Here is a 24,884-nt window from a genome sequence, read left to right on the forward strand (position 1 = left end):
TGCCTTCAATCTTTCCCAGCATCAGTGTCTTTTCTAATGAGTTGGCTCTTTGCATCAGGTGGCCAAAATATTGGAGTTTCAGCATCAGTCCTTGCAATGAATATTCAGGATTAATTGCCTTTAGGGTAGACAGCCTTAGTCTCCTTGCAGTCCAGGGGTCTCTCAAGAGTCTTCTCCAGCACCACAGTTTGAAAGCATCAATTCTTCCATGCTCAACCTTCTTTATGGTCCAGCTCTCACATCCATACATGACTACTGGAAAAACCATAGCTTTGACTATACAGACCTTTGTCTGCAAAGTAATGTCTTTGCTGCTTTTTAATATGCTGTCTAGGTTAGTCATAGCTTTTCATCCAAGGAGCAAGCATCTTTTAATTTCATGACTGCGGTCAACATCTGTGCTGATTTTGGGGCCCAAGAAAATAATCTCTCAGTGTTTCCCCATCTATGTGCCATGAAGTGATGAGACTGGATGCCATTATCTTCGTTTTTTGAATGTTGAATTTTAAGCCAACTTTTTCACTCTCCTCTTTCACTTTCATCGAGAGGCTCTTTAGTTCTTCTTCACTTTCTGCCATAAGGGTGTTGACATCTGCATATCTGAGGTTATTGATATTTCCCCGGCAGTCTTGATGCCAGCTTGTGCTTCTTCCAGCCCAGCGTTTCTCATGATGTACTCTGCATATAAGTTAAATAAGCAGGGTGACAATATACAGCCTTGATGTACTCCTTTTCCTATTTGGAACCAGTCTGTTGTTCCATGTCCAGTTCTAACTGTTGCTTCCTGACCTGCATACAGATTTTCAGAAGACAGGTCAGGTGGTCTCATATTCCCATCTCTTTCAGAATTTTCCAGTTTATTGTGATCCACACAGTCAAAGGCTTTAGTATAGCCAATGAAGCAGAAGTAGATGTTTTTTTGGAATTCTCTTGCTTTTTCGAAGATCCAGTGGATGTTGTCAATTTGATCTCTGGTTCCTCTGCCTTTTCTAAATCCAACTTAAACATGTGGGAATTCTCAGTTCATGTACTGTTTAAGCCTGGCTTGAAGAATTTTGAGCATTACTTTACTAGCGTGTGAGATGAGTGCAATTGTGCGATAGTTTGAGCATTCTTGGGGCTTCCCCGGTGGCTCAGATGGTAAAGCGTCTGCCTGTGGTTTGGGAGATCCAGGTTTGATCCCTGGGTCAGGAAGATCCTCAGGAGAAGGAAATGGCAACTCACTCCAATATTCTTGCCTGGAAAATCCCATGGATGGAGGAGCCTGGTAGGCTACAGTCCATGAGGTCGCAGAGAGTCAGACACGACTGAGCGACTTCACTTGAGCATTCTTTGGCATTGCCTTTCTTTGGGATTAGAATGAAAACTGACATTTTCCAGTTTTGTGGCCACTGCTGAGTTTTCCAAATATGCTGGCGTATTGAGTGCAGCACTTTCACAGCATCATCTTTTAGGATTTGAAATAGCTCAACTAGAATTCCATCACCTCCACTAGCTTTGTTCGTAGTGATGCTTCCTAAGGCCCACTTGACTTCGCACTCCAGGATGTCTTACTCTAGGTGAGTGATCACACCATCGTGATTATTTGTGTCATTAAGGTCTTTTTTGTGTATTTCTTCTGTGTGTTCTTGCCACCTCTTCTTAATCTCTTCTGCTTCTGTTAGGTCCATACCATTTCTGTCCTTTATTTTGCCCAACTTTGCATGAAATGTTGTCTTGGTATCTCTGATTTTCATGAAGAGATCTCTAGTCTTTCCCATAGGACGGCTTTCTTATCTCTCCTTGCTATTCTTTGGAACTCTACATTCAGATGCGTATATCTTTCCTTTTCTCCTTTGGCTTTCACTTTTCTTCTTTTCTCAGCTATTAAGGCCTCCTCAGACAACCATTTTTCCTTTTGCTTTTATTTCTTTATATATATGTGTGTGTGTGTGTGTGTGTGTATAATTTTTTTTTCTGAAATCAGTAATAAAAGTCTCGGCCTTACTTATGGAGACATCAGTGTTTATTTTTAGTCAAAACAGTTAGCAATGAAGATCTATCAGATGATCTGATTTACCTCTGAGCCCAGAGGGTTTACACTTGTGGAACTTGAGCTTTGTTGAAGTCAGATAAATTTGCTTCAAACTCTTTGTTATCTTCTGGCTTTTACATTCTGTCACTCTGGCTCTGCACAGACAGAAAATAATCATGCAAGATCCTGTGTTTGGAAAACCTGAAATCATGACATGATTATATGAGTCTTGTTTTATTAGAGGATGAAAATGTTATGTAGGGCAAATTCCCGAGTTGTTCCGTATTTCCTAAAAGAAATAGAAATCTTTCTTATTTTAGGGGTAGTTCCTGGGAAAGTCATGTGTGTAGTGGGTAGAGAAAATTCCATACATACTGCATAATTGAGAAGAGGACCTGAAAATAAGAAAGTGAATGGTTTTTAAAATTTGTTGTTGTTGATTTAATGCCTAGTTTTCAACTTGACAGTGGAATCTGCAATTCTACAAAGGAACTGAAGTGAAAGAGTAAAAAGTTTCCTGGGGAAACTAAATAGAATCAATTTTCCAGTGAAATTGTAAACCTGTCTTATATACTTTACATTATATAATATATGACTTGTTTTAAAATTGTTTTTCCTGATTTTTCCTTGTTATGTTCATCCTTCAAGTTCTCCTTGGTCGTTTTCCCCACTTACTCTGTGATAAATATGAAAGTAGCTAAAGGAAGCACATAATCACCAAGTCATAATGAGACAGCATTTGCAAAAGAATTTTGACATCTTGAAGACTAGCAGGTGTTCTGTTCAGGTTGGTTCAGGAGTAGAAAGAAGAGATGAAAGATGACAGAAATTCGGATTTACAAGTTGTCACTTGAAAATGAGAGAGAAACTTTGAAGGTGAGAATATTGGAGTGGATTTCTTTTTTTCACACTTGGAGAAATTACAGGGAGTGTTCTTTGTTCTGTTGTTGTTTAGTTGCTCAGTCGTGTCCGACTCTTCGCCACCCCATAGACCGTAGCCCAGCAGGCTCCTCTGTCCGTGGGATTCTCCAGGCAATAATATTGGAGTGGGTTGCCATTCCTTCTCCAGGGGATCTTCCCCACCCAGGGATTGAACCTATGTCTCCTGCATTGCAGGAAGATTTTCTTTGTTTAAGGGGCTCCAAATAAGATCACAGGCAAGAGAGGTAAAAGATAACTGGATTTGCCAAAACTGCTTTCAGTGCTTTGAAAACGTGTTCTGTTGATTCTGCTCCTCTTTTCATTTCTGTGTCATCCTTGGCTTTCTCCCCTCCCCTTGCTAGACTCTAACTTAATAGAGGTTCACAAGGATGTTTCATTGCTGAACCCTGGCAACTTTTATGCCTAGCTTGGTTCTGTGAAGGTTTTGTGTTTCTAAAAACTCTTTGAGGAAATAGATAAAATAGGAATTTTTTTTTTTAAAGAATTTTTAAAAAGATCGTCCTTGATGTGATAAAATTGAAGTTTGATGTACTTCCAGTATAAAATATACTGTTTATATATAGAAATTAACAACAAATATGTCAGTTTTTTTTTTTAAGTGATGACAGTAAGTAATCACCACTCCACATGCAAGGATCCTTGGCATGTGAGACTGAAGGAACAGTTACCTAAATCAGTAGAAATTTACTTCTGGCTCTCCTTGTCTCTGTTTTTATCCCAGTGTACTTTTGGAAAAGATGGCCTACAAAAGGAGAGCCCAGTTGTGACTCTGTTTTGGTTGTTTTTGCAGCTTACTGTCCTTTTATTTCAGTTTTCAAATTATGTAATAACTAGGCAGGAAAGTATGGAGGAGACACTATGTCTTGTGCCTTTAACCCTGAAAGCAGACTGTGTTAGGATGTGATCGTTCTGAGAGCGGGAAGGGAGTGTAAGGAATGGAGGAGCCTGAACTCAGTGACTAGCATAGGTAAGAAATCCATGTTTCATTATCAGGAATCTACAATTATTAGATAGGTTTGAAAGCTGTTGACGGTTATATGGGAAAATAGAGTAATCAACAGTTTTTCTCTATTTAGTCATGTAGAGATGAGCATGCATGTGGGTTCTTTAAGCTTCAGAAACCATAACTGATCTGTACTGTTTACCATCCAGGTGTGTGGGGAGCTGCTTTAGCTTCGACTTAAGCTCTGAAATCATCAAGGTGACCTCAGTGATGCTAATAAACAAGGATATCCTTTCCTCTGCTTGGAGGGGGTGGGATATGGGGAGAGAGGGGTAGGTACTGTGCTTACAAAACTTGATTGATGGAAGAGGTGCCATTCTCTTCTCTGTTGGCACTAATAAGAAAGATGTATAGGGACTTCCCTGGTAGTCCAGTGGTTAAGACTTCACCTTGCAGTACAAGGGATGCAGGTTCGATCCCTGGTCAGAGAACTCAGATCCTACATGCCTCTCATCCAGGAAAACTAAAACATAAAACAGGAGCAATATTGTAACAAACCCACTAAAGACTTAAAAAAAAAAGAAGCATGGTAGTGACATGCATCTTGGAGCTGTATTGAGGAGATCTTTGAGGTCTACTGGAAGATCTCAGTCTCCTTGTTGAAGGCCTGTAAGATGCGTGTGAACTCTTCATGCTTCTTGACAGCTTGGCACCTGTCATCTTCTCCAAGCTTGTTTTCCATTAACTACTCACAAGAGATTCCTTTGGTAGGCAAAATGGTTTTTTTGTTTTGTGAATGCCAGCATTCTTCTGTACCATTGATGATGATGCCCAGAGGTCCTTTTTCCTTTAAAAACCATCGTTTTTCCAGTATTACCCCTGCCCCAGGCCTTTATCTGGCATCACCAGTACCACATAGATTATCTGAACTTCTGCAATTTAACACCCATTGGTTTCTAATATCCTTTTTGTTCATTCAATAAAAATATATTGAGTGCATATTACATATCAAGTAATGTGGTGGCAGTTCAACTGAAAAAGACAATTTCCTTGTCCTTAAGAGTTTACATTTTAATGAGAGAAAAAAATTTACCACCAAGTAAGAGCATGTAGGATTGAGAAGAGCCAGATAATCTAATTTGGAGTAGGTAGAGGATGGCCAGGGAAGGTTTTCTCTAGGTAAGCAATTTTCAGAACTAAAATCTCCTGAAGTTGCATGGAGGTATATTTTGATCCTTGTTTTTAATATTTAAAGCTTTTTATTCCTTTGATCCTTATTTAAATATTTTATTTATTTATTTATTTACTTACTTTTTGTCCCCTTGTTCTTAAATGTTAGCTTTTGTGAACTTTTGTGTCCATGAATGGATGTGGCAACCAACTGGTTGCTGTCTTCTTTAAAATAGTTCTCCGAATGTTAATCCAGGAAACACCTCTCAGTGTTCTCTAGACAAAATAAACCTAATTTCCTCATAGGTACTACAGCTGTATTACTATTTGCAATTTTTGTACTGCTGAATCTTAAAGAACTCATGGATAGGCTGATCCAAAAAATCAAATTACTGGGGTTTTGTTAAAACCAGCTTCTGATTCATTGGGGTGGGGCGGGACTGCGGTTTTATTTTTCTAAAAAGCTTCCTGGTGATGCTGAAGTTGCTCATAGACTGAATATGTTTTGAGTAGCAGAGTCTCAGAGGATGTGAGGAAATTAAGAACTAAGATAAAAAGCAAGTTCAAGGTATATTTCCTTCTGCGTGCGTATATGGATGAATCCAGCAGTTTGTATATCCTACCTCTCATTTACTCTCTCTCATCTCAATCACCTAATTACCCAGCTGGATTGGGCTCCTATCCCTGCACCAAGAAACAAGTGAATATTGCCAGTGATTTGACTGCTCTGCTGTCCACCCCACCCACCACCCCAGGGGTGAATCTTTGTGTCATGGGGAGCTGTGATAAGATATGCACCCACTTAATTGAGGCTGTGATATTATTCCCCAAGACCCTCTGCCCCTGAGTAATAGGAAACTGTAACTTTGGCAGGAGGACGTGTTCCTTTGGCGTTCTGCCTCCATCCAACTGGTGTGTATAACAATTGGGCTTCAGGAATGGCTTCTGAGGCAAGCCTGTATCCTACAGTGTGTAATCAGGAACTGGCAGAAAATTTAACTTTTAAGATTCCCGTTAGAAAACCTCATGACTTGTTAGGAATCTTGGCAGTTGAGTGACCTGCCCATGACCTGAAAAAGAAACCTGCCGCAGGGAGTGGAACTGTCGCCTTATTCTGCCTGAGTATTTTCCCTGATGATTTTCTATGGATCTTTTCCTGACTCTTCTATTCTGCAAATATTCTTACAGCCTACAAACAGGAAAGCCATTATTACAGTCCTTTTCTTCCTGAGTCTTTACAACTAAAGCTAGGATTATTTCTATTGCCTTCCTTGGAAGCTTTCCTATGGAATTCCCCTCACAGATTGGATTGCCACAGTGTCTTTTAGATTTAAGAATTCTGTCTCAGTACAGAGTGAGAAATGTTGTTGATGTCAGGCTGGTGAGGAGGAGTTGATAAATGGCCTGTACAATAGGGTTTTCAAACTCCAGCCTGTATCCCTTAGGGGCCCTGCAGCTCTATAGAGTTTCTGATTCAGCATGTCTGGAGCAAGCTGGAGATTTTGTACCCATCCTCAGATGTGGTTACATGAAAGGCAGGAGTGATGACCAGAGAGGTGGGCACATGTTCACAATAGCACATGGATTGTGCATTATGGTCACCATCATTACATCCCAATACTTATAGATTTGTTAGTCGCTTTTTAAAAAAAACAAATCTCTGAGACCTAAGGAAGCAACACCTCTTCTAATGTTGAAACATTAACGTGATCAGTAACCCAGGCCACCTCCTATTCTTGGTTTGTGTTTGTAGAGACCTGGTTATATTAATATAGTATAATAGTATATTATATTAATATACTATTATATAATATCAGGGGTATATTAATATACCTGATTAGGGGTATATTAAAGCATAGAATAGGGGCATCTGGGAAACTTGCTCCTTACCCACCTTCCTGTCACAGAAATACATGTTAGGTTTGGTCTGTTTTTTGTTTTTAAGATTTATCCAATTGTATTTATTTGTTTTTTGGCTGTACTGGGCCCTTGTTGCTGCGGCCTTTCTCTAGTTGCGGAGAACAGGAACTGCTCTCTAGTTGCGGTGCACCGGCTTCTCACTGAGGTGGCTTTTCTTCTTGTGGAGCACAGGCTCCAGGTTGTGTGGGCTTCGGTGGTCATGGCTCATGGGCTCAGTAGTTACGGCTCACGGGCTTAGTTGCCCCTTGGCATGTGGAATCTTCCCAGACCAGGGATGGAACCCGTGTCCCCTGCATTAGCAGGTGGATTCCTAACCACTGGACCAGTAGGAAAGCCCCATTGGGTGTTGTTTTTGTTTTTTTATGCAATTTTTAAAGATCACTTTCCGTTTACATTTATTACAAAATATTGGCCATATTCCCCATGTTGAGGAATACATTTGAGTCTGTCCTACACCCAATGTATTATACCTTCCCCCTGCCACTAGTAACCACTAGTTTGTTTTCTGTATCTGTAAGTCTGCCTTTTTTATGTTATATTCACTGGTTTGTTGTAAAAAAAAAAACAAAAAAAAATGTGTTTTTCAAGATGATCCATTTTAAATCCAAGATGAATTTGGGTTTTTAACAACTGAGATGGGGAAAGGGAAGGGAGAGTTTGGTTGATCTGACTCTTTCCATCCCTCCAGATCCCTTAGATGTGCTTTGCTTACCTCACACAATTTGTTTGTGTGTGTGTGTGTGTGTGTGTGTGTGTGTGTGTGTATTAGTCACTCAGTCATGTCTGACTCTTGCAACTCCATGGACTGTAGCCCACCAGGCTTCTCTGTCCATGGAATTCTCTAGGCAAGAATCCTGGAGTGGGTTGCCATTCCCTTCTCCAGGGGATCTTCCCAACCTAGGGATTGAACCTGAATCTCCTGCATTGCAGTCAGACTCTACCGTCTGATTCACCAGGGAAGCCCATATATATATACACACACATACATATGTGTGTGTGTATATATATATATAATTTATTTATTTGTTTTTGACTGTGTCTTCATTGCTGTGTCAGCTTTTCTCTAGTTGTGGCGAGCAGGGGCTACTCTATAATTGCGATGCTCGGGCTTCCCTCGTAGCTCATTTGGTGAAGAATCTGCCTGCAATGCAGGAGACCCAGGTTCGATTCCTGGGTCGGTAAGATCCCCTGGAGAAGGAAATGGCAATCCACTCCAGTATTCTTGCCTGGAGAATCCCATGGACAGAGGAGCCTGGCAGGCCACAGTCCCTGGGGTTGCGAGAGTTGGAGACGACTGAGCGACTAAACCCCCACCATGGGCTCCTCATTATGGTAGCTTCTCTGTGGAGCACAGGCTCTAGGGCATGAAGGCTTCAGTGGCTGTAGCACGTGGGCTCACTAGTTGTGGCTCCTGGGCTCTAGAGCACAGGGTCAATAGTTGTGGCACACGGGCTTAGTTGCTCCGTGACACGTGCCTGGATCAGGGATCAAACCTGTGTCTTCTGCATTGGCAGGCAGATTCTTTACGGTTGAGTCACTAGGGAAGCCCTCACAGTTTGTTTTTGGTGAGATTTCTTGTTCTCAAAGGTGTCTAATGTGATATTCTCTATTAAAGCAGTTCTGGAGCATCCCTGGAGGGACAAAGTGATCTGGACCTTGGTCTTGGTGACCTTCCTTCAGATGAAGAGGAAGTCATCAACAGTTCAGATGAAGATGATGTCAGCTCTGGTTCTAGTAAAGGGGAGCCTGATCTGCTGGATGATAAACAGGTATGTTGTTGGTATTTAAAAGTTTCTACTTTTGTGTTTTTTGGCCTCTCAGGACACTCAGAAGTAATATTTATTATCACGATAGGCATAAAATCCTTCCTTAGTTTTCAAAACCTTATAAAACATCTTTCTAGTTATTTAATTCTTGCTATATGTGCCTGAGATGTTTTCCTATTTCAAGGAACATATCATTTAGAGATTATTTAGTAATTTTCGAGAAACTGTTTTTGGTAACGTCCTTTGATTTTCTTTTGATAATAAAAACCCTTCTTAGGATTGCTTCCTGTACTGCTGGTGATTCTACTTGAAAGAAAGGAATTAGCTGCATTTCATCCTCAATCAGATCTTTTTAGGGATAGAATAAAGATCGCTGTCAGTAGTACCTCAAGATGTGCTTTGAAATGATCCACTACGTGTGTATTTTCTGTATACATGAAGCAGGATTGTCCATGTACTGGTGATTATTTAAGATGTATCAGAGATACATGGGAGTTCATGACACTATTTCTCCAGTTTGATATGCATATGTTTCATTTTAAATCATAATTCTTTGAATAAAGAAATAGTTGCAATGGAAAAAAAATAGTGTTATCAGCAATATCCCCAGAATGTGTTGAAATGTTACAGGAAGATGGAATTTGAAAGGATTCACATAGCAAACTTATCAAGCCCTAGAGAAAATCCATGTCACTTAACTCCTGTGTCATAATTTATCAGACCATTGTGCTTCCTCTTTACTATAGTTTTGCTTTGTTTAAATTAACTTTCAGCCTTAAGTGATTGGCACATGTTTTGTAATTGTCTAGATTTAAATTCCAGTGCCACCACCTATGATCTCAATAACCTCTTTGAGCTAAAGAACTCAGTGTTATGAAGGAAAATATAGTACTTATTTCATAGAATTGTGTCAACTAAATTCGTTGATATGTGTAAAGTCTTGGAATACTGTCTAGTACGTGATAAGAATGCAATGACTCTGATATTTGTTATTCACAAGACTTCATTTCTGTGCTATAAAGTATTGGATCATGGAGTTGGGCGGAACCACTAGTTTGTTTTGGGGGTGATAAAAATGTTCTAAACTTAGCTTGTGGTGATGATTGCACATCCCTGAATATTTAAAAAAGCCATTTAGTTATATATTTTAAAAATACAAAAATATATTTATGAAATGTGAATTATATCTCAAAAAAGTTGTTAAAGAAAGATTAAAGTCCTGATAAAGGGAAAATAATTGTGCTAAGAGAAAGGTTAGTACAGAGGAGGAGGGCATGGCAACCCACTCCAGGATTCTTGCCTGGAGAATCCCATGGATAGAGGAGCCTGGCGGGCTACAGCCCATGGGGTCACACAGAGGCAGACACGACTGAGCGACTGAGCATAGCACATGCATATTGTATAGTCCATATATATCAGCCAAGGGTGGACCACAAATGTGGCTGTAGCCAGCCAGTAACTCAAGGAGAAAAGGTGATAGTTTCCAAAAGAAGTCTTTGGAGTAGAAGCATAGGAGAAGACCTTCTTCTATAACTTGTTTGATTTTAAATGTCTCAGTTTATTCAGCGGGACAGTAATGTTGTTCTGAGTCTCAAGCAGGCTAATAGTTGCCAAAACACTTCGTAAATCAAAGAAATTTATGCACATTAAACACGTGTGATGTACGTCTGTGCTTGTGTTTGTATTAGTTTCGTAGGGAAGTTGTTACAGAGGACCACAAACTGAGTGCCTTGAAAACAGAAATTAACAATTAATAATTAACTGATTATTTAACAGTTCTGGAGGTCAGAATTCCACAATCAGGGTGTTGTCAAGGCCAAGCTCTCTCTGAAACCTCTAAGGAAGAATCTTTCCTTACCTCTTCCTGTGGTTTGCCGGCCATCCTTAGGGTTCCTTGGCTTATAGCTCCAGCACTTCAGTCCTGCCCCCGTCATCACATGGTGTGCTCGCTGTGTGTGTGTGCTTGTGTCTCCTCTTCTTAGAAGGAAACGAATCTTACTAGATTAGGAGCATACCATAGTCCAAAATGACCTCATTTTTAGCTTACTACATCTGAAACAAGCCTATTTCCAAATCAGGACGCATTCTGAGGTCCTTGGGGGTTAAGACTTGAACATTCATTTTGGAGGGACTTATTTCAAACTATAGCAAATACCCCATTCCATGGACATATAATGGGCACATCACGAATACGTGTCTAGATGCCAATAACATTCCCTCACCAAAGTACCAGACTCAGTAGAAGGAGAGAAGAGAGAATGTGTGCCGCTGCACCCTTATCTTTAACTTGTGAAGGAACAACAAACTGACGTTCAAAAAGTTATTCCTGGAAAGAGAAAAGTGCCACCATAAAAGCAAGAAAACTGCCCTTACCACATCTGTGTGTCTGTGCCTGTCTCTGTGCAGGTTATTACACTTAATCTTCAAAATCGTCCAGGGTTATAGATTTGACAACTGTCCTCTTTTTCTCTTCTTCACATGAAGAAAGGGACTTTTTAAAAACAGGTTAAATAACTTGCCTGGGAACCTCCGGAACTGAGGTTTGTAGCCAAAATCTGTCACTGCTAATAACTTGGTTTGAGCCACAGAATCTGAATGATGTTGATGGAACGTGTTTGGGATGGAGGGAGTAGCCATGCAAATTTTTTCTTTTCCCATTTTTTAGTTTTATATTTTTTGGTCTTTATTTTCAGTACATAATAAATGATTGTTTAAAAATGAGATATGTTATTCATTCTGCTTCGTTATGGTTAGAATATTCGCCACTATTCACCCCTCCTAAATATTGACTTCTCTGCCTCCCTCCCCCACATTTTTTTGTGTATATGTAACAGCTCATATGGTACATACCATGAAGAGAGAGGTGAAAACCTAAGAGGACTTTTTTTTTTTAGTTCATCATGGTGTCACCTCATTTGTGGGATTATTTAATGATATGGAGATGTTTCTTGGGTGATGTGGTTGTTTAGGTTTTTTTTTTTACTTTACAGTATTGTATTGGTTTTGCCATATATCAACATGAATCCGCCACGGGTGTACATGTGTTCCCCATCCTGAACCCCCCTCCACCTCCCTCTCCATACCGTCCCTCTGGGTCATCCCAGTGCACCAGCCCCGAGCATCCTGTATCATGCATCGAACCAGGACTGGCATTTCGTTTCACGTATGATATTATACATGTTTCAATGCCATTCTCCCAAATCATCCCACCCTCGCCCTCTCCCACAGAGTCCATAAGACTGTTCTATACATCTGTGTCTCTTTTGCTGTCTTGCATACAGGTTATCGTTACCATCTTTCTAAATTCCGTATGTATTATTTTTAGTAGAACTCAAGTGATACAGCAGAGATGTTTTACAAATTCTGTTTTAAAGTAATGGATAAATTTCACTGGATTTTACTTGTGAACAAATATGAAAAGAAGAGAACACAGTTAAGAATTTACAAAGCTGGTCTGTTATCAGGAGATCAGAACATAAAACTAAATTTCAGATCAAAGGTTCTGTTTGGAATTTGTTTGAATTATTTTATGACCTTAACAAAGTAATCTCATTTGTAACTCTTGTTTCAACTTCCATGACTGCGTACTTGGGGACATGCAATTATCTAACAGGCAGCCTCCTTTGAAATGTGATGTAGTTTAAGTGAGGACTTACATTAACAGAGAAGTTAAGACACCAAATAAGGCCTCTGTCTTGAAGTTTTACAGTGGGATGTACTTTCCCGTCATAGTTTGACTTGGGTCAGAATCATTGTTCTTGCAAGTTGGAGTTAATATAGAGCTTTGTATTTTGTTTTTTGATTATCTTTGGCTTTCTCTGTACTTGGAAAATGATTGTAATCCTCTGAATCATTTTCTAGTAGTTTCTGTCCTTCTTTAGCTCTGCCGTCTTCCTGGTTTAAAAGGTAAAGTAGAAAACTTTATACCGACTCCTAGAAGTTTAGAATTGCAGCAGCAGACCGTTAATCATCTAGTCCAACATTCTGTTCTTTTACATGATGAAATCGCTGTAATGAGCCTTTTGTTTGTTAGTTTGAATTTACATTTTCCTGTTACTCAAAAGTAGTGCTCTCTGGTCTTAGATTCTGAGCAGATGGTAGCCACCTTGTACACTTGCTCATTCATGCGTCTTAAGTGCAGAGTGAACCAGGCAGTCTGCTTGGTGCATAAGGGGACAAGGGTGAATAAGATCACAGACTAGAGAGGATTTAGACGGGTCAGCAAATAAACAGAACCCACTGGGTTCAGTCCTGTAAACTCTACACCAGTAAGAGAATAATCTTGTCATCCAAATGACATCCCCAAGGATGGTAGGGAGAGAATAGAGAATATAAAGGCAGCCTTTGTCAAGGAGAAAACTGAGTGCCTGCCACTTTAAAAGATGGGTTGGAATATAATGAGCAGAAATCTTCGGGGGAGGTGGAGCTGGTAAGGAGGGAAGTCGAAGCAGGACAGACATGTAAGGGCAGAGCACATGTGGAGTTTCAGGGTGGTTCCAGTTTGGCTAGAGTAGAGAGTACACACCGTGGAGAAGCAGGAATGAGACTAGTGAAGACAACCAGACCGTCATGTGGAGTGCCGTATACACATGGAAAAGGAAGTTCCATGATAGGGTCTGCTAACGTGCTTCAGCCTGAGAACAGATGTGATTATATTTGCAGTTTAGAGCCTAGCTGTCTAGTGGCAGTGCAGAGAATGGTTGCAGCAGGGGTAAATCTAGAGCAAGGGAGCCACTGAGATTACTGCAGTAGTATAGACCAGAAATAAGGAGGCAGTATGAAAGGAGAGGAGAGGATTAATAAAATATTCAGAAGTGCAGATCAACAGGGCTCAATGATTCAGTTGTGATCATAGAGGGTGGAGAAGAACGTAGAGTCCAGGTTTCTGGCTTTGATCAGTGGATATGTATAGTATCTGGGATGTGAGTATTTTATGTCTGTTTAAGGAGTGACTGAAGGTCATCAAATTTTTTATTCTTTGTCAATCTTTTCCTGGTTATGATCGTACCACTGCCTGATTATGATCCTTCTCTCCTTCGAGATAATCAGCACATTTCGCAGTTGTCCTTATATATGAAAAGTCAAAGTGTTCGTCACTCAGTCCTGTTGGACTCTTCAGCTCCATGGCCCACTGGGTTCCTTTATCCATGGAATTCTCCAGGCAAAAATAGAGGAGTGGGTTGGCATTTCCTTCTCCTGGGGATCTTCTTGACCCAGGGATCAAACCCATGTCTCTTGCATTGCAGGCAGATTTTTAACCATCTGAGCCACCAGGCAAGTCCGTGTCTTTATGTATAGTTATTTGTATGTGTGGTTTGCTCCCTTGTTCTCGTCTTGAAGCCTGGAGCTATTTCTTATTTATGTTCAATCCCTTCTTCTAACGTCTACTTTCATGCCCCATTTCAGAAGTACAAAATCAGAATTTCCAAGACAGTTACCTAGGAATCTGAAAATTAATAAGAATTGTCTGGTGGTTTTATTTATTTATTTGTAATTAATTTATTTATTTTAATTGTAGGCTAATTACTTTACAATATTGTAGTGGTTTTTGCCATACATTGACATGAATCAGCCATGGGTGTACATGTGTTACCCATCCTGAACCCCCCTCCCCCTCTCTCCCCATCCCATCTCTCAGGGTCATCCCAGTGCACCAGCCCTGAGCACCCTGTCTCATGCATTGCCTGGTGGTTTTAATGATCAGAAGTGTTTTCAGCTGCAGAGCAATGAATTAGCTGATGGTGAAGCTGTTTTCTCCTACTAACCATGCTATCGGATGATGGATCAGTTTAGTTCAGTTGCTCAGTTTTGTCCAACTCTTTGTGACCCCATGGACTACAGCACGCCAGGCTTCCCTATCCATCACCAACTCCCGGAGCTTGCTCAAACTCATGTCGATTGAGTCGGTGATGCCATCCAACCACCTCATCCTCTGTTGTCCCCTTCTCCTGCCTTCAGTCTTTCCCAGCAGGGTCTTTTCTAGTGAGTCAGTTCTTCACATCAGGTGGCCAGAATATTGGAGCTTCAGCTTCAGCATCAGTCCTTCCAATGAATATTCAGGACTGATTTCCTTGAGGATTGACTGGTTTGATCTCCTTGCTGTCCATCTTCTCCAACACCACAGTTGAAAAGCATCAATTCTTTGTCACTCAGCTTTCTTTATGGTCCAACTCTGGCATCCATACATGACTACTGGGTTGCTATGCCCTCCTCCAGGGGATCTTCCTAACCCAGGGATCAAACCCATATCTCTTATGTCTCCTGCACTGACAGGCAGATTCTTTACCACTGAGCCACCAGGGAAGCCCAAACAACAGAAATTTATTGTCTCACTTCTAGAGGGGAAATGTCCAGATTAGTGTATCAGCAGAGTTGAGGACTATGAGGAAACAGTCTATTCCAGGAAGAGCATATTTCTAAAAGGTATTTTCAGTAAGTTGTAAAAGCTTATGGCTGTGATATGTGGGGTTATAGACTACTGAAGAGCACTTGCCAGTCTGCACTCAAGTTGTCTGACTTAAAATGGCTTTACTGAAGGTGAAGTACTCTTATACAGGCCTGCTGCTAAGTCACTTGAGTCGTGTCCGACTCTGTGCGACCCCATAGACGGCAGCCCACCAGGCTTCCCCGTCCCTGGGATTCTCTAGGCAAGAACACTGAAGTGGGTTGCCATTTCCTTCTCCAATGCATGAAAGTGAAAAGTGAAAGTGAAGTTGCTCAGTCGCGTCCAACCCTCAGCGACCCCATGGACTGCAGCCCTCCAGGCTCCTCTGTCCATGGGATTTTCCAGGCAAGAATATTGGAGTGGGATGCCATTGCCTTCTCTGATACAGGCCTACTACTACTACTACTACTATGTCGCTTCAGTCGTGTCCGACTCTGTGCGACCCCACAGACGGCAGCCCACCAGGCTCCCCCGCCCCTGGGATTCTCCAGGCAAGAACACTGGAGTGGGTTGCCATTTCCTTCTCCAATGCATGAAAGTGAAAAGTGAAAGTGAAGTCGCTCTTAGTGACCCCATGGACTGCAGCCCTCCAGGCCTCTCCGTCCATGGGATTTTCCAGGCAAGAGTACTGGAGTGGGTTGCCATTGCCTTCTCCGACAGGCCTACTAAATAGTTACTAACTAAAATTACTTGCCTGCACCCCAAGAACACAAGTTCATGTGGTGTCTACTTCCCCTGCAGAATGTAACTTCAGTTTTGTGCCACTAACAGTGTGCCCCACTGGGGCTCTGGGGTTCCTCAGGGTACTCCATGAATCCGGCATTGATAACAGTGAGGATTATGATTGCTCTCAGCTTCTCCTGTATCATGGTTTAATAACCACATCTAATCCTTCATGTTTGCCATTTGAGACATTATATAGTATGAAATGTGTTCTAATTGAAACCTGTAAGTATCAGAGCTTGAATGTACATCTGAATAACTCAAAGCTGATCTTCCTTATCCTTTTATGAGTTCATGCTTTCTTAATGCACTCTTATCCACAGGGTGAAGATACTGGAATGAAATGTAAAGTCCATCATATTGCCAAAGAGATCATGAGCTCAGAAAAAGTGTAGGTATCCAGTTTCCAATTCAAAAGACTATTTGTTTCCTCATTGGTTCGTTTAAAACATGTCTCCCATTGCTGTTTTTTACAGGTTTGTGGATGTGTTAAAACTTTTGCATATTGTAAGTATCTGCTAATATTTTCTTGAAGTCTGACTATCCTCTTTTACATCTTTCCCTATCCTTCGATATGTTCAGTGTTATTAAATTAACATGTATATACATGTATGTGCTTTCTAATACATGGTTATATTAGTAAATTCACACATTTATGTGAAGACAGAAATTTTCTAAAGTGCATTAATCTCATGTATGTATATAATATGCCAGATGATTTCTGAAAAACAGAGCCTTTATATCTGTATCTCCAAATCTTTAAACTTTTTATCCTCATAATAAACAGTTATTAGAAGGATGATATTTCTTCTTGGCCGTTTGCAGAAGATTTCTGCTTCAGTAGAATTTTCTACAGCAATGGGTAAAGAATGTTGGTGTTCAAAACTGTTCTATATGAACAATCTCCTAGAAAGTCACTTAAAATAGATATTTTAAAAACAAACTTTTTTAAAGTTCTGTTTTCAATTTTTGCAGTTGTAAACTTGAAAAAACCTGTTGGGAAACAGTTAATGTGTCTGGCTGCATATTCATTTTTCTCATGCACTCCTGCAAGTTTTCACAAGTTCATTGCTCCTGCTGCTGCTAAGTCGCTTCAGTCGTGTCCGACTCTGTGCGACCCCATAGACGGCAGCCCACCAGGCTCCCCCATCCCTGGGATTCTCCAGGCAAGAACACTGGAGTGGGTTGCCATTTCCTTTTCCAGTGCATGAAAGTGAAAAGTGAAAGTGAAGTCGCTCAGTCGTGTCCGACTCTTAGCGACCCCATGGACTGCAGCCCACCAGGCTCCTGGGATTTTCCAGGCAAGACTACTGAAGTGGGTTGCCATTGCCTTCTCTGCACAAGTTCATTACTTACTGGCAATTAAAGTGCTTTTGGTGTTACTTTGTTTTAGTTATATTTTAGCAGGATATTAAGATTTAGAAAAGAAAAGTTTGAAATAGACAAAACAATTTAAAAGAAATGGAAGTGAATTAAGTTACCATCCAAGTTTACTTAGATGGTAATTATTAACTGAATTACTGAGGAGTGGTAGGTTTACAAAATATATACTCATTCCTGTCTCTGAAAAGAGTATCATTTTCTGTTTTCTTTTGTATAAACATGAAAAGAGGGTTACACTTAAAGGTGGGTAACATTCACCAATCCCCTGTGCTCTTTAGTTGGTCCAGTGGGCACTGCTACTGCTGCTAAGTCGCTTCAGTCGTGTCCGACTGTGTGACCCCATAGACAGCAGCCCACCAGGCTCCCCCGTCCCTGGGATTCTCCAGACAAGAACACTGGAGTGGGTTGCCATTTCCTTCTCCAATGCATGAAAGTGAAAAGTGAAAGTAAAGTTGCTCAGTCGTGTCTGACTCTTAGCGACCCCATGGACTGCAGCCTACCAGGCTCTTCCATCCATGGGATTTTCCAGGCAAGAGTACTGGAGTGGGGTGCCATTGCCTTCATGGAGACCTAATTCCTGTGTGAAAAATCTCTAGCTTTGGAATATTTTTCTTAAAAATTTCTTAGCATTGCTAATTTGTTTTTCCCATGAATTTTTTTTCATGTAACTCTTGACTATATTGGTAGGTTCCCTTTTAAAATTTATGTATATATATAGCAATATTTGGTCACCTGAGCTGTTGAATGACAACAATATTGTCATTAAAAAAAATAATGATAAACTTGATAAATAAATGACTTTTGAAAATAAACTGCATATGCATTGGCTGCTATGCCCCAACTGTCTCTATTGTATAAGGAACTGTAGAGGGAGAGGTGGAAGAAAATGCTAAATTGCTGTTTTCTTGAAAACTTAGAATTTATCTCCAGAATGAGCACATTATATCTATTTGACATATTTTCTGATAGACATGTTTAAATAGACAGAGGACCTCCTGAAGGAAATTTGAAGCATCTGCAAGTGAATGAGGAAACTGGTAGAGGCAAAAATTGCTGTTTAACTTCACTGTGCTATTCAAACCTTGCATGGAACATATGTTTAGGATGCCTGTAGTCTAATATATTGCTTCTCACACTGCTTTGGTGAGCAAATGAATATTTAAATTGCACATCCATGGTGGACCAAAACTTTGGTAAAATGCAATAAAAATTCATGGATAGAAAAGTTTCTAATCCCTTATTCTTACTTTTTTTGACTAATGTCTTTGTATACCTATAACAATTTGTAGACCACACTTGGAGAAGCATTAGCTAAGTAGATTCTGTTTCTTACTAGGTATGTGAATTTTAGAAAACAGTTTGGGGAAATCCATGGCTGTCTAGTGGTTAGAACTCTGAGCTTTCACTGCTGAGGGTCCAGGTTCCACGCCTCGTCAGGGAACTCAAGGTCTCACAAGCTGTGGTGTGGCTGAAAAAAAAAAAAAATCCATCTCTCAGGTCATGAAGAATCAGTGAAATAAAGTATGTGAAAAAAACTAAAATTATAAAGTGTATGATAGGATCTCAAATTGCTGTTATATTTTCTTCTTCTCCTTCTTCCCATGTAGAGCATCAGTGAATGAAGTATCCATTTTAATATTACCAGGCAGTAGACTTTTCACAGTTCTGATGCTTTCAAATGCCTTTTCCTCTACTCCTGAACTAAAATTTCGTTTTCATGAAGGAAGTTCTGATTCCAGTAGGTAGAGAAGCACTTAAAAGCAATGAAGTGAAGTGAAGTGAAAGTCAACTCTTCATGACCCCATGAACTATACAGTCCATGGAATTCTCCAGGCCAGAATACTGGAGTGGGTAGCCTTTGCCTTCTCCAGGGGATCTTCCCAACCCAGGGATTGAACCTAGGTCTCCTGCATTGCAGGCTGATTCTTTACCAACTGAGCCACAAGGCAAGCCCAGTAAAAGCATTACCAGAGTGTTTGATTTTTAAAAAAAAATATGTATCCTGATTCTTACCTCTGTGTGTTTGAAACAAAACAAAAGCACCATAAGAATAGACAATTAGACCAAAATGTTTCCCTTATCATCTCAGATCTGATAGATGGCCTCGGCTTCTTCCCCACTGATGTTGAACAGAGTGAATCATCCGTAACTCACCTTGATTTGTACATCTTCAAAACCTCCTAAGCTTTTAATGTAGGAGTGAGAATAGATCATCTGCCAACCTTATATTAACATCCTGTCTGGTATGTGCAAAGGGTAACTCAGCAGAGCCCAACATTAGTGGGTGTCTTAACAGCCAGGCATTAAAACAGATTCTGAACCATTGCTAGGAGGGCTTTGTCACCAGGATAATGTGGGTAAAGCCAAAAGCATCTCTTGTTTCAGTCCAACATTCCAATCATGCTATTAAGGCTCACGTTTACTCCCCTACCACAAAGATAGCTCATGGATAGTTGTAATCCTGAATGCTGCTGCTATCTGATTTCATCTAAATGAGTTAACTACTGTGTTATATGATAGAATATGACTGCTTTAAAGTATCTTAACAGGCTTTAGATAACCCAGTGGGTATCTTTGGAAATCAACCCATTATATTAGTGGCTTGGGAGGAGCTATTATTTCAGTTATATATGATTTCCCATTAATAGTTTTCCATATTCGAGACTCTAGATTAACATTAATAGATCTTTCTCAGAAACAAAAATGTTCAGTTATCTGCACTGTCTAGTATAGTTAGTAGTCACACTTGAAATTTAATGTATCTCTGTAGTGCAATACTTTATATATCACTTCAATATATCACTGTAGCTCACTATTATTTCTTGGTTTCGAATTTGATGAACTAGGTGATATAGCTCATAAAAGTGATTTTAAATCTAAACTAATAAATTTTATCATACTACATTGGAAAGAATTAGATTTGGGTAGCGATCATGTGATTTAAAGTATACTTAAAATTCTAAGAATCGGTGTACTTAGTTGAAGGCTTTGATTCTTCTGATGTTTGCGAGAAAAAATTGGGCCTGCAGAGGCAGTAGCAAGACTTTAAAAGTAATGTTTTATATGGTCCTTACTCTGCAGTATCTACCATGAGCGCTTAGACTTTGACCTAGATTTGAAAAAATGGTCCAATATACACATTGTCTCTAAGTCAATACACTATTGAGTCCAAAGAAAAAAAGAGATTCTCTTTTCAAAATAGTGATGACATCCATATAGCTGCCAGAGCCAGAAAACTAGGATTTGTTCTTCATTTCTCCCTCTCACCTCTCTTGCCAAACTGTTAGCAACCCTGCTGATTTTATTTCCTCTTTACTGCCACTATCCTAGTCCAGAATATCATCTCTTACTCAAAACAGCATCAGCCTTTTAACTGGGCTTCCTATTTCCATTCTTACCCCCCTTCAGTCTGTTCCTTAAAATATTTTTTCATGTGAAGTATTAAGGGTGATTTTCTTAAAATATGTATTAGGTCATGTCACTCTCCTGCTTAAAGCTGTTTATATGATTCCCATTGCATTAAGAATAAAAGCTGTTCCTTAGCAAGTCCCAAGTCCTGGAAGTAGGATGACGATCTGTCCTAATCTGCTTTTGACCATCTTGGTTATTGTCTTGGCATAATATTATTAATGGGCTTCTCAGGTGACTCAGTGGTAAAGAATTGCCTGCCAATGAAGGAAATGTAGGTTTAATTGCTAGGTCAGGAAGATCCCTTGGAGAAGGGAGTGGCAACCCACTCCAGTATTCCTGCCTGGGAAATCCCATGGGCAGAGGATCCTGGCGGGCTACAGTCCATGGGGTTGCAAAGAGTCAGACATGACTTAGTGACTAAACAGCAGCAACAAATATTATTAATAGAGCTTCCTTTTACTGTCAGAAATGATCTAATGTGGATAGTAAGTTATCGTTCCCTGCGCCTGTAAGGTGCTCTGTATTTGGCTTCTAGTAATGAGATGAAAAGGCAGTGAAAGAGAGGAAGGCCTTCTCTCACTTGTAAAAGACTATGTTCTGTCCCATCATGGCCTGCTTTCAGTTTGTAGTTCAGTGCTAAGGTTATTTCTGCTGAGAGATTTTACCAGTGCGGTTTCCTGGAATATTTATCCTTCCTTCATTCATTCAAGCTAGTTCTTTCTTTATCCTTCCAGTTGAGCTTAAGGTGACTTCGTCAAAGAGGTCTTCCTTGACCATCCTTTCCAACTTTCCTGTGTTTATTTTCTTCTTGATTACATCACATATGTTGTTTATCTGTTTGTTTACTTGTTTGTTTTTAGTCTCTTCTTCTAAAATGTAGGGCTTCCCTGATGGCTTAGATGGTAAAGAATCTGCCTGCAATGTGGGAGACCTGGGTTCGATCCCTGGGTTGGGAAGATCCCCTGGAGAAGGAAATGGCAGCCCACTCCAGTATTCTGATCTGGAAAATCCCTTGGACAGAGAAGCCTGGCGGGCTACAGTCCATGGAGTCACAGAGTTGGACACGACTGAGCGACTTTCACTTTACTTCACTTTCTAAAATGTAAGCTAGGTGAGGGCAACGATCCTGTAGTTTCAGAAAAGAAAAAAAAGTGAAAGTGTTAGCTGCTCAGTCATGTCCAACTCTTTGTGACCCCATGTACTGTAGCCTGCCAGGCTCCTCTATCCATGGGATTCTCCAGGCAAGAATACTGGAGTGAGTTGCCATTCCCTTTCCCAGGGGATCTTCCCAACCCAGGGATATCTTCTGAGTTTCCCATCATTCCTATTGTGTGGAAGGCCCCCAGCAAATGTTACTGAATGAATGAATGTGACTAATTGGCTAGTGGTTAAGAATTGTGCTTCTGCCACTAACTGTGCTCTTGGAGAAATTAATCAAGCCTTGGTTTCTTCTTGAAAATGGGAATAATAACCACATTTGGTGTGATGGTTAAATGTGATCATACAAAATAAATGTTAGGCACTTAATTAGTGTTAGCTGCAGGTGAAGTGGACATTCTTCAGGTTCAGTTCAGTTCAGTTCAGTCGCTCAGTCGTGTCCGACTCTTTGCGACCCCTTGAATCGCAGCTCACCAGGCCTCCTGTCCATCACCAACTCCTGGAGTTCACTTAGACTTACGTCCATCGAGTCAGTGATGCCATCCAGCCATCTCATCCTCTGTCGTCCCCTTCTCCTCCTGCCCCCAATCCCTCCCAGCATCAGAGTCTTTTCCAGTGAGTCACCTCTTCACATGAAGTGGCCAAAGTACTGGAGTTTCAGCTTTTTAGCATCATTCCCTCCAAAGAAATCCCAGGGCTGATCTCTTTCAGAAGGGACTGGTTGGATCACCTTGCAGTCCAAGAGTCTTCTCCAACACCACAGTTCAAAAGCATCAATTCTTCGGCGCTCAGCCTTCTTCACAGTCCAACTCTCACATTCATACATGACCACAGGAAAAACCATAGCCTTGACTAGACGGACCTTTGTTGGGAAAGTAATGTCTCTGCTTTTGAATATGCTATCTAGGTTGGTCATAACTTTCCTTCCAAGGAGTAAGCGTCTTTTAATTTCATGGCTGCAGTCACCATCTGCAGTGATTTTGGAGCCCCCCAAAATAAAGTCTGACACTGTTTCCACTGTTTCCCCATCTATTTCCCATGTGCTGTTATTTAGAATTATTTCTATCAGTTAAAATCTGTACTATTTAATTTTGTTGTTACCAAGTAAGCTTTTACTCAAATCAATCAAAATAGAATTTGTTCCTGAAAAATACCCTACTAAGTTTCTTTTTCCATTAGAAAGTAAGCTCCGTGAAAACAGGGATTTTTGTCTGTTTTGTTTAGTGTTATCCCACTAAATTAATATCTGTTAAATGAATGATAGGAAAGTGATGAATAATTCTTGGTTTGGTAGAGCTCTAGTTAATTATATTTATTTTCCTTTTTTGTATCAGAAGTTGTCCAATCCAGAGGTTGCTATAATATTGTTTATAAGTACCATTTTCAAGATAAAACACCTTAGACATCTAATATAATTAAGTACAAATGATACAATGTTTTTTTGTTTTGTTTTTGTTATTTGATTTGCTCTCTGCTGGGAGACTGGTTTAATAGATGTATCTATAAACTTATTTTATAAATGTCTAAACAGCATGATTTAAATAATACGTCTTAAGAGAGAATGATCAAAGACTTTGAGGTCTTTCGAACAAAGATGGGCTGGTTAAGTTGTAGGTAAGTGGTACTTGTAATGAGGCATTTTTGTTCCACCAATTTCCTTAGGCTGGGATATATATTACCCTGAAGATTTGAGAAGACTCTCAATTAAAATCCGTAGAGTTAGAGGCAGAGTTACTTTGGACAGTCAGGTGTTTGTTAGTAAATAGAATATATCTTTTTAAAAAAAGTGCATTATAAAAATAAAAGACTTCCTCACAGAAGCCTCCAGTTGTTACCATATTAAAATGACCATCTTGTTTTACCAAATACACTGTCTCTTTTTCAGTTTTGTGAACTATTTAATTATTATTTGTTTTTTAGTTGTGAAGCATCCTCCTGTATTGTATGTTGACATGGACACCAAACTTTCAGTTTTGAGTGGCTTCCTTCGCTGAATGAAGTTCATTGTTAAGCGTGTCTCTGTCTTGCCACTGGACTGTTGGTTTTCCTCACCTTGCTTTGATGTTTGCTTCTGTTTATAGACTTCTGTTTGAGAGCTCTTTTTCTGAGCTTCAAGGGACTTGGGATTGTAAATGGTGGTCATGTGATCATTTAAAATAACTGAATCTCCTTTAATGAAATAAATGGCTGTCTACTGAGTGCTCTCTGTGCAGCGTGCTGTGTTACATAAATTATCTGTTTCAGTCCTCATGACAACCCTGTCAAATGGGTGTCATGTCTGTTTTTTAAGTGAAGAAAGTGACCTAACTGCCAAAAGTACCCCATTACTAAATGGCAAAGCCAGACTTTAAATTCTGGGTCCCTTTGAACCCACGTGCTAAGTGATGAAAGTTCAGAAATTGATTAAAAGTTGTTACTTGGAATGTCTGCTGTGCTGTATAGGCTCTGGTGTATTTTTGAGTTTATTGGCTTGCTTTCAGATTATCACCGGGTCTGAACATAGAGAAAGGGAGGAGTAACTTCCTTGGTCAAACATTTTCATTTTAGAATAAAATCAAGTTATTAATGTGGAGCCTATACCCCATCCCCACTTGTACTTCATAGCATCACACTGCCTTTTGCTTATTCATCATAGCTCTCTGATCTTAGCAGCTCCTTTGCTTTTGCTTAATACGAATTGATTAGTGCCCTTCATATAGGCAGGGAGCTCTACAGAGCCCCTTGTCTGCCCATATATCCATTTGGTCTTTGTAATTCACTGTGTCATCATAGTGGTTAAGTAATGCCCTAAGGTCGGGTTATGCCAGTCAGGACAGCTGGTCATTAAGTCACTTGCTGCTCTTTGGCCCTGGGGATATAAAGTCTGACCTGATGAACAAGGCCATCTGTTTTGTGCTTCATTACGTTAAAATGTTCAGTCTCGATTTTGTTTGCATTGATTTTTGCTTGCTTTTGCCCAGGAGATCAGAGGTGGTAAGACTAGTATGTTAATACCTCACAGGAACTGAG

General features: G+C 40.2%; 1 protein-coding gene across 2 annotated transcripts in view; it reads left to right on the forward strand.

Moving 5' to 3' along the window:
• Positions 1-24,884, forward strand: part of FGD6 (FYVE, RhoGEF and PH domain containing 6) — a 103,281-nt gene that overhangs the window by 34,026 nt on the left and 44,371 nt on the right. The window contains exons 3-5 of one of the 2 annotated variants that reach the window (XM_005910266.3): positions 8,608-8,758; positions 16,247-16,314; positions 16,400-16,430. In XM_005910266.3, the coding sequence (XP_005910328.2) occupies positions 8,608-8,758; positions 16,247-16,314; positions 16,400-16,430 (250 nt within the window). Of the gene's footprint in view, positions 1-8,604; positions 8,759-16,246; positions 16,315-16,399; positions 16,431-24,884 lie in introns of both variants that reach the window. The other variant, XM_070370895.1, reaches the window with a different exon arrangement.

Source organism: Bos mutus, chromosome 5, assembly GCF_027580195.1.
Source record: "Bos mutus isolate GX-2022 chromosome 5, NWIPB_WYAK_1.1, whole genome shotgun sequence".
NCBI classification, from domain to species: Eukaryota; Metazoa; Chordata; class Mammalia; order Artiodactyla; family Bovidae; genus Bos; species Bos mutus.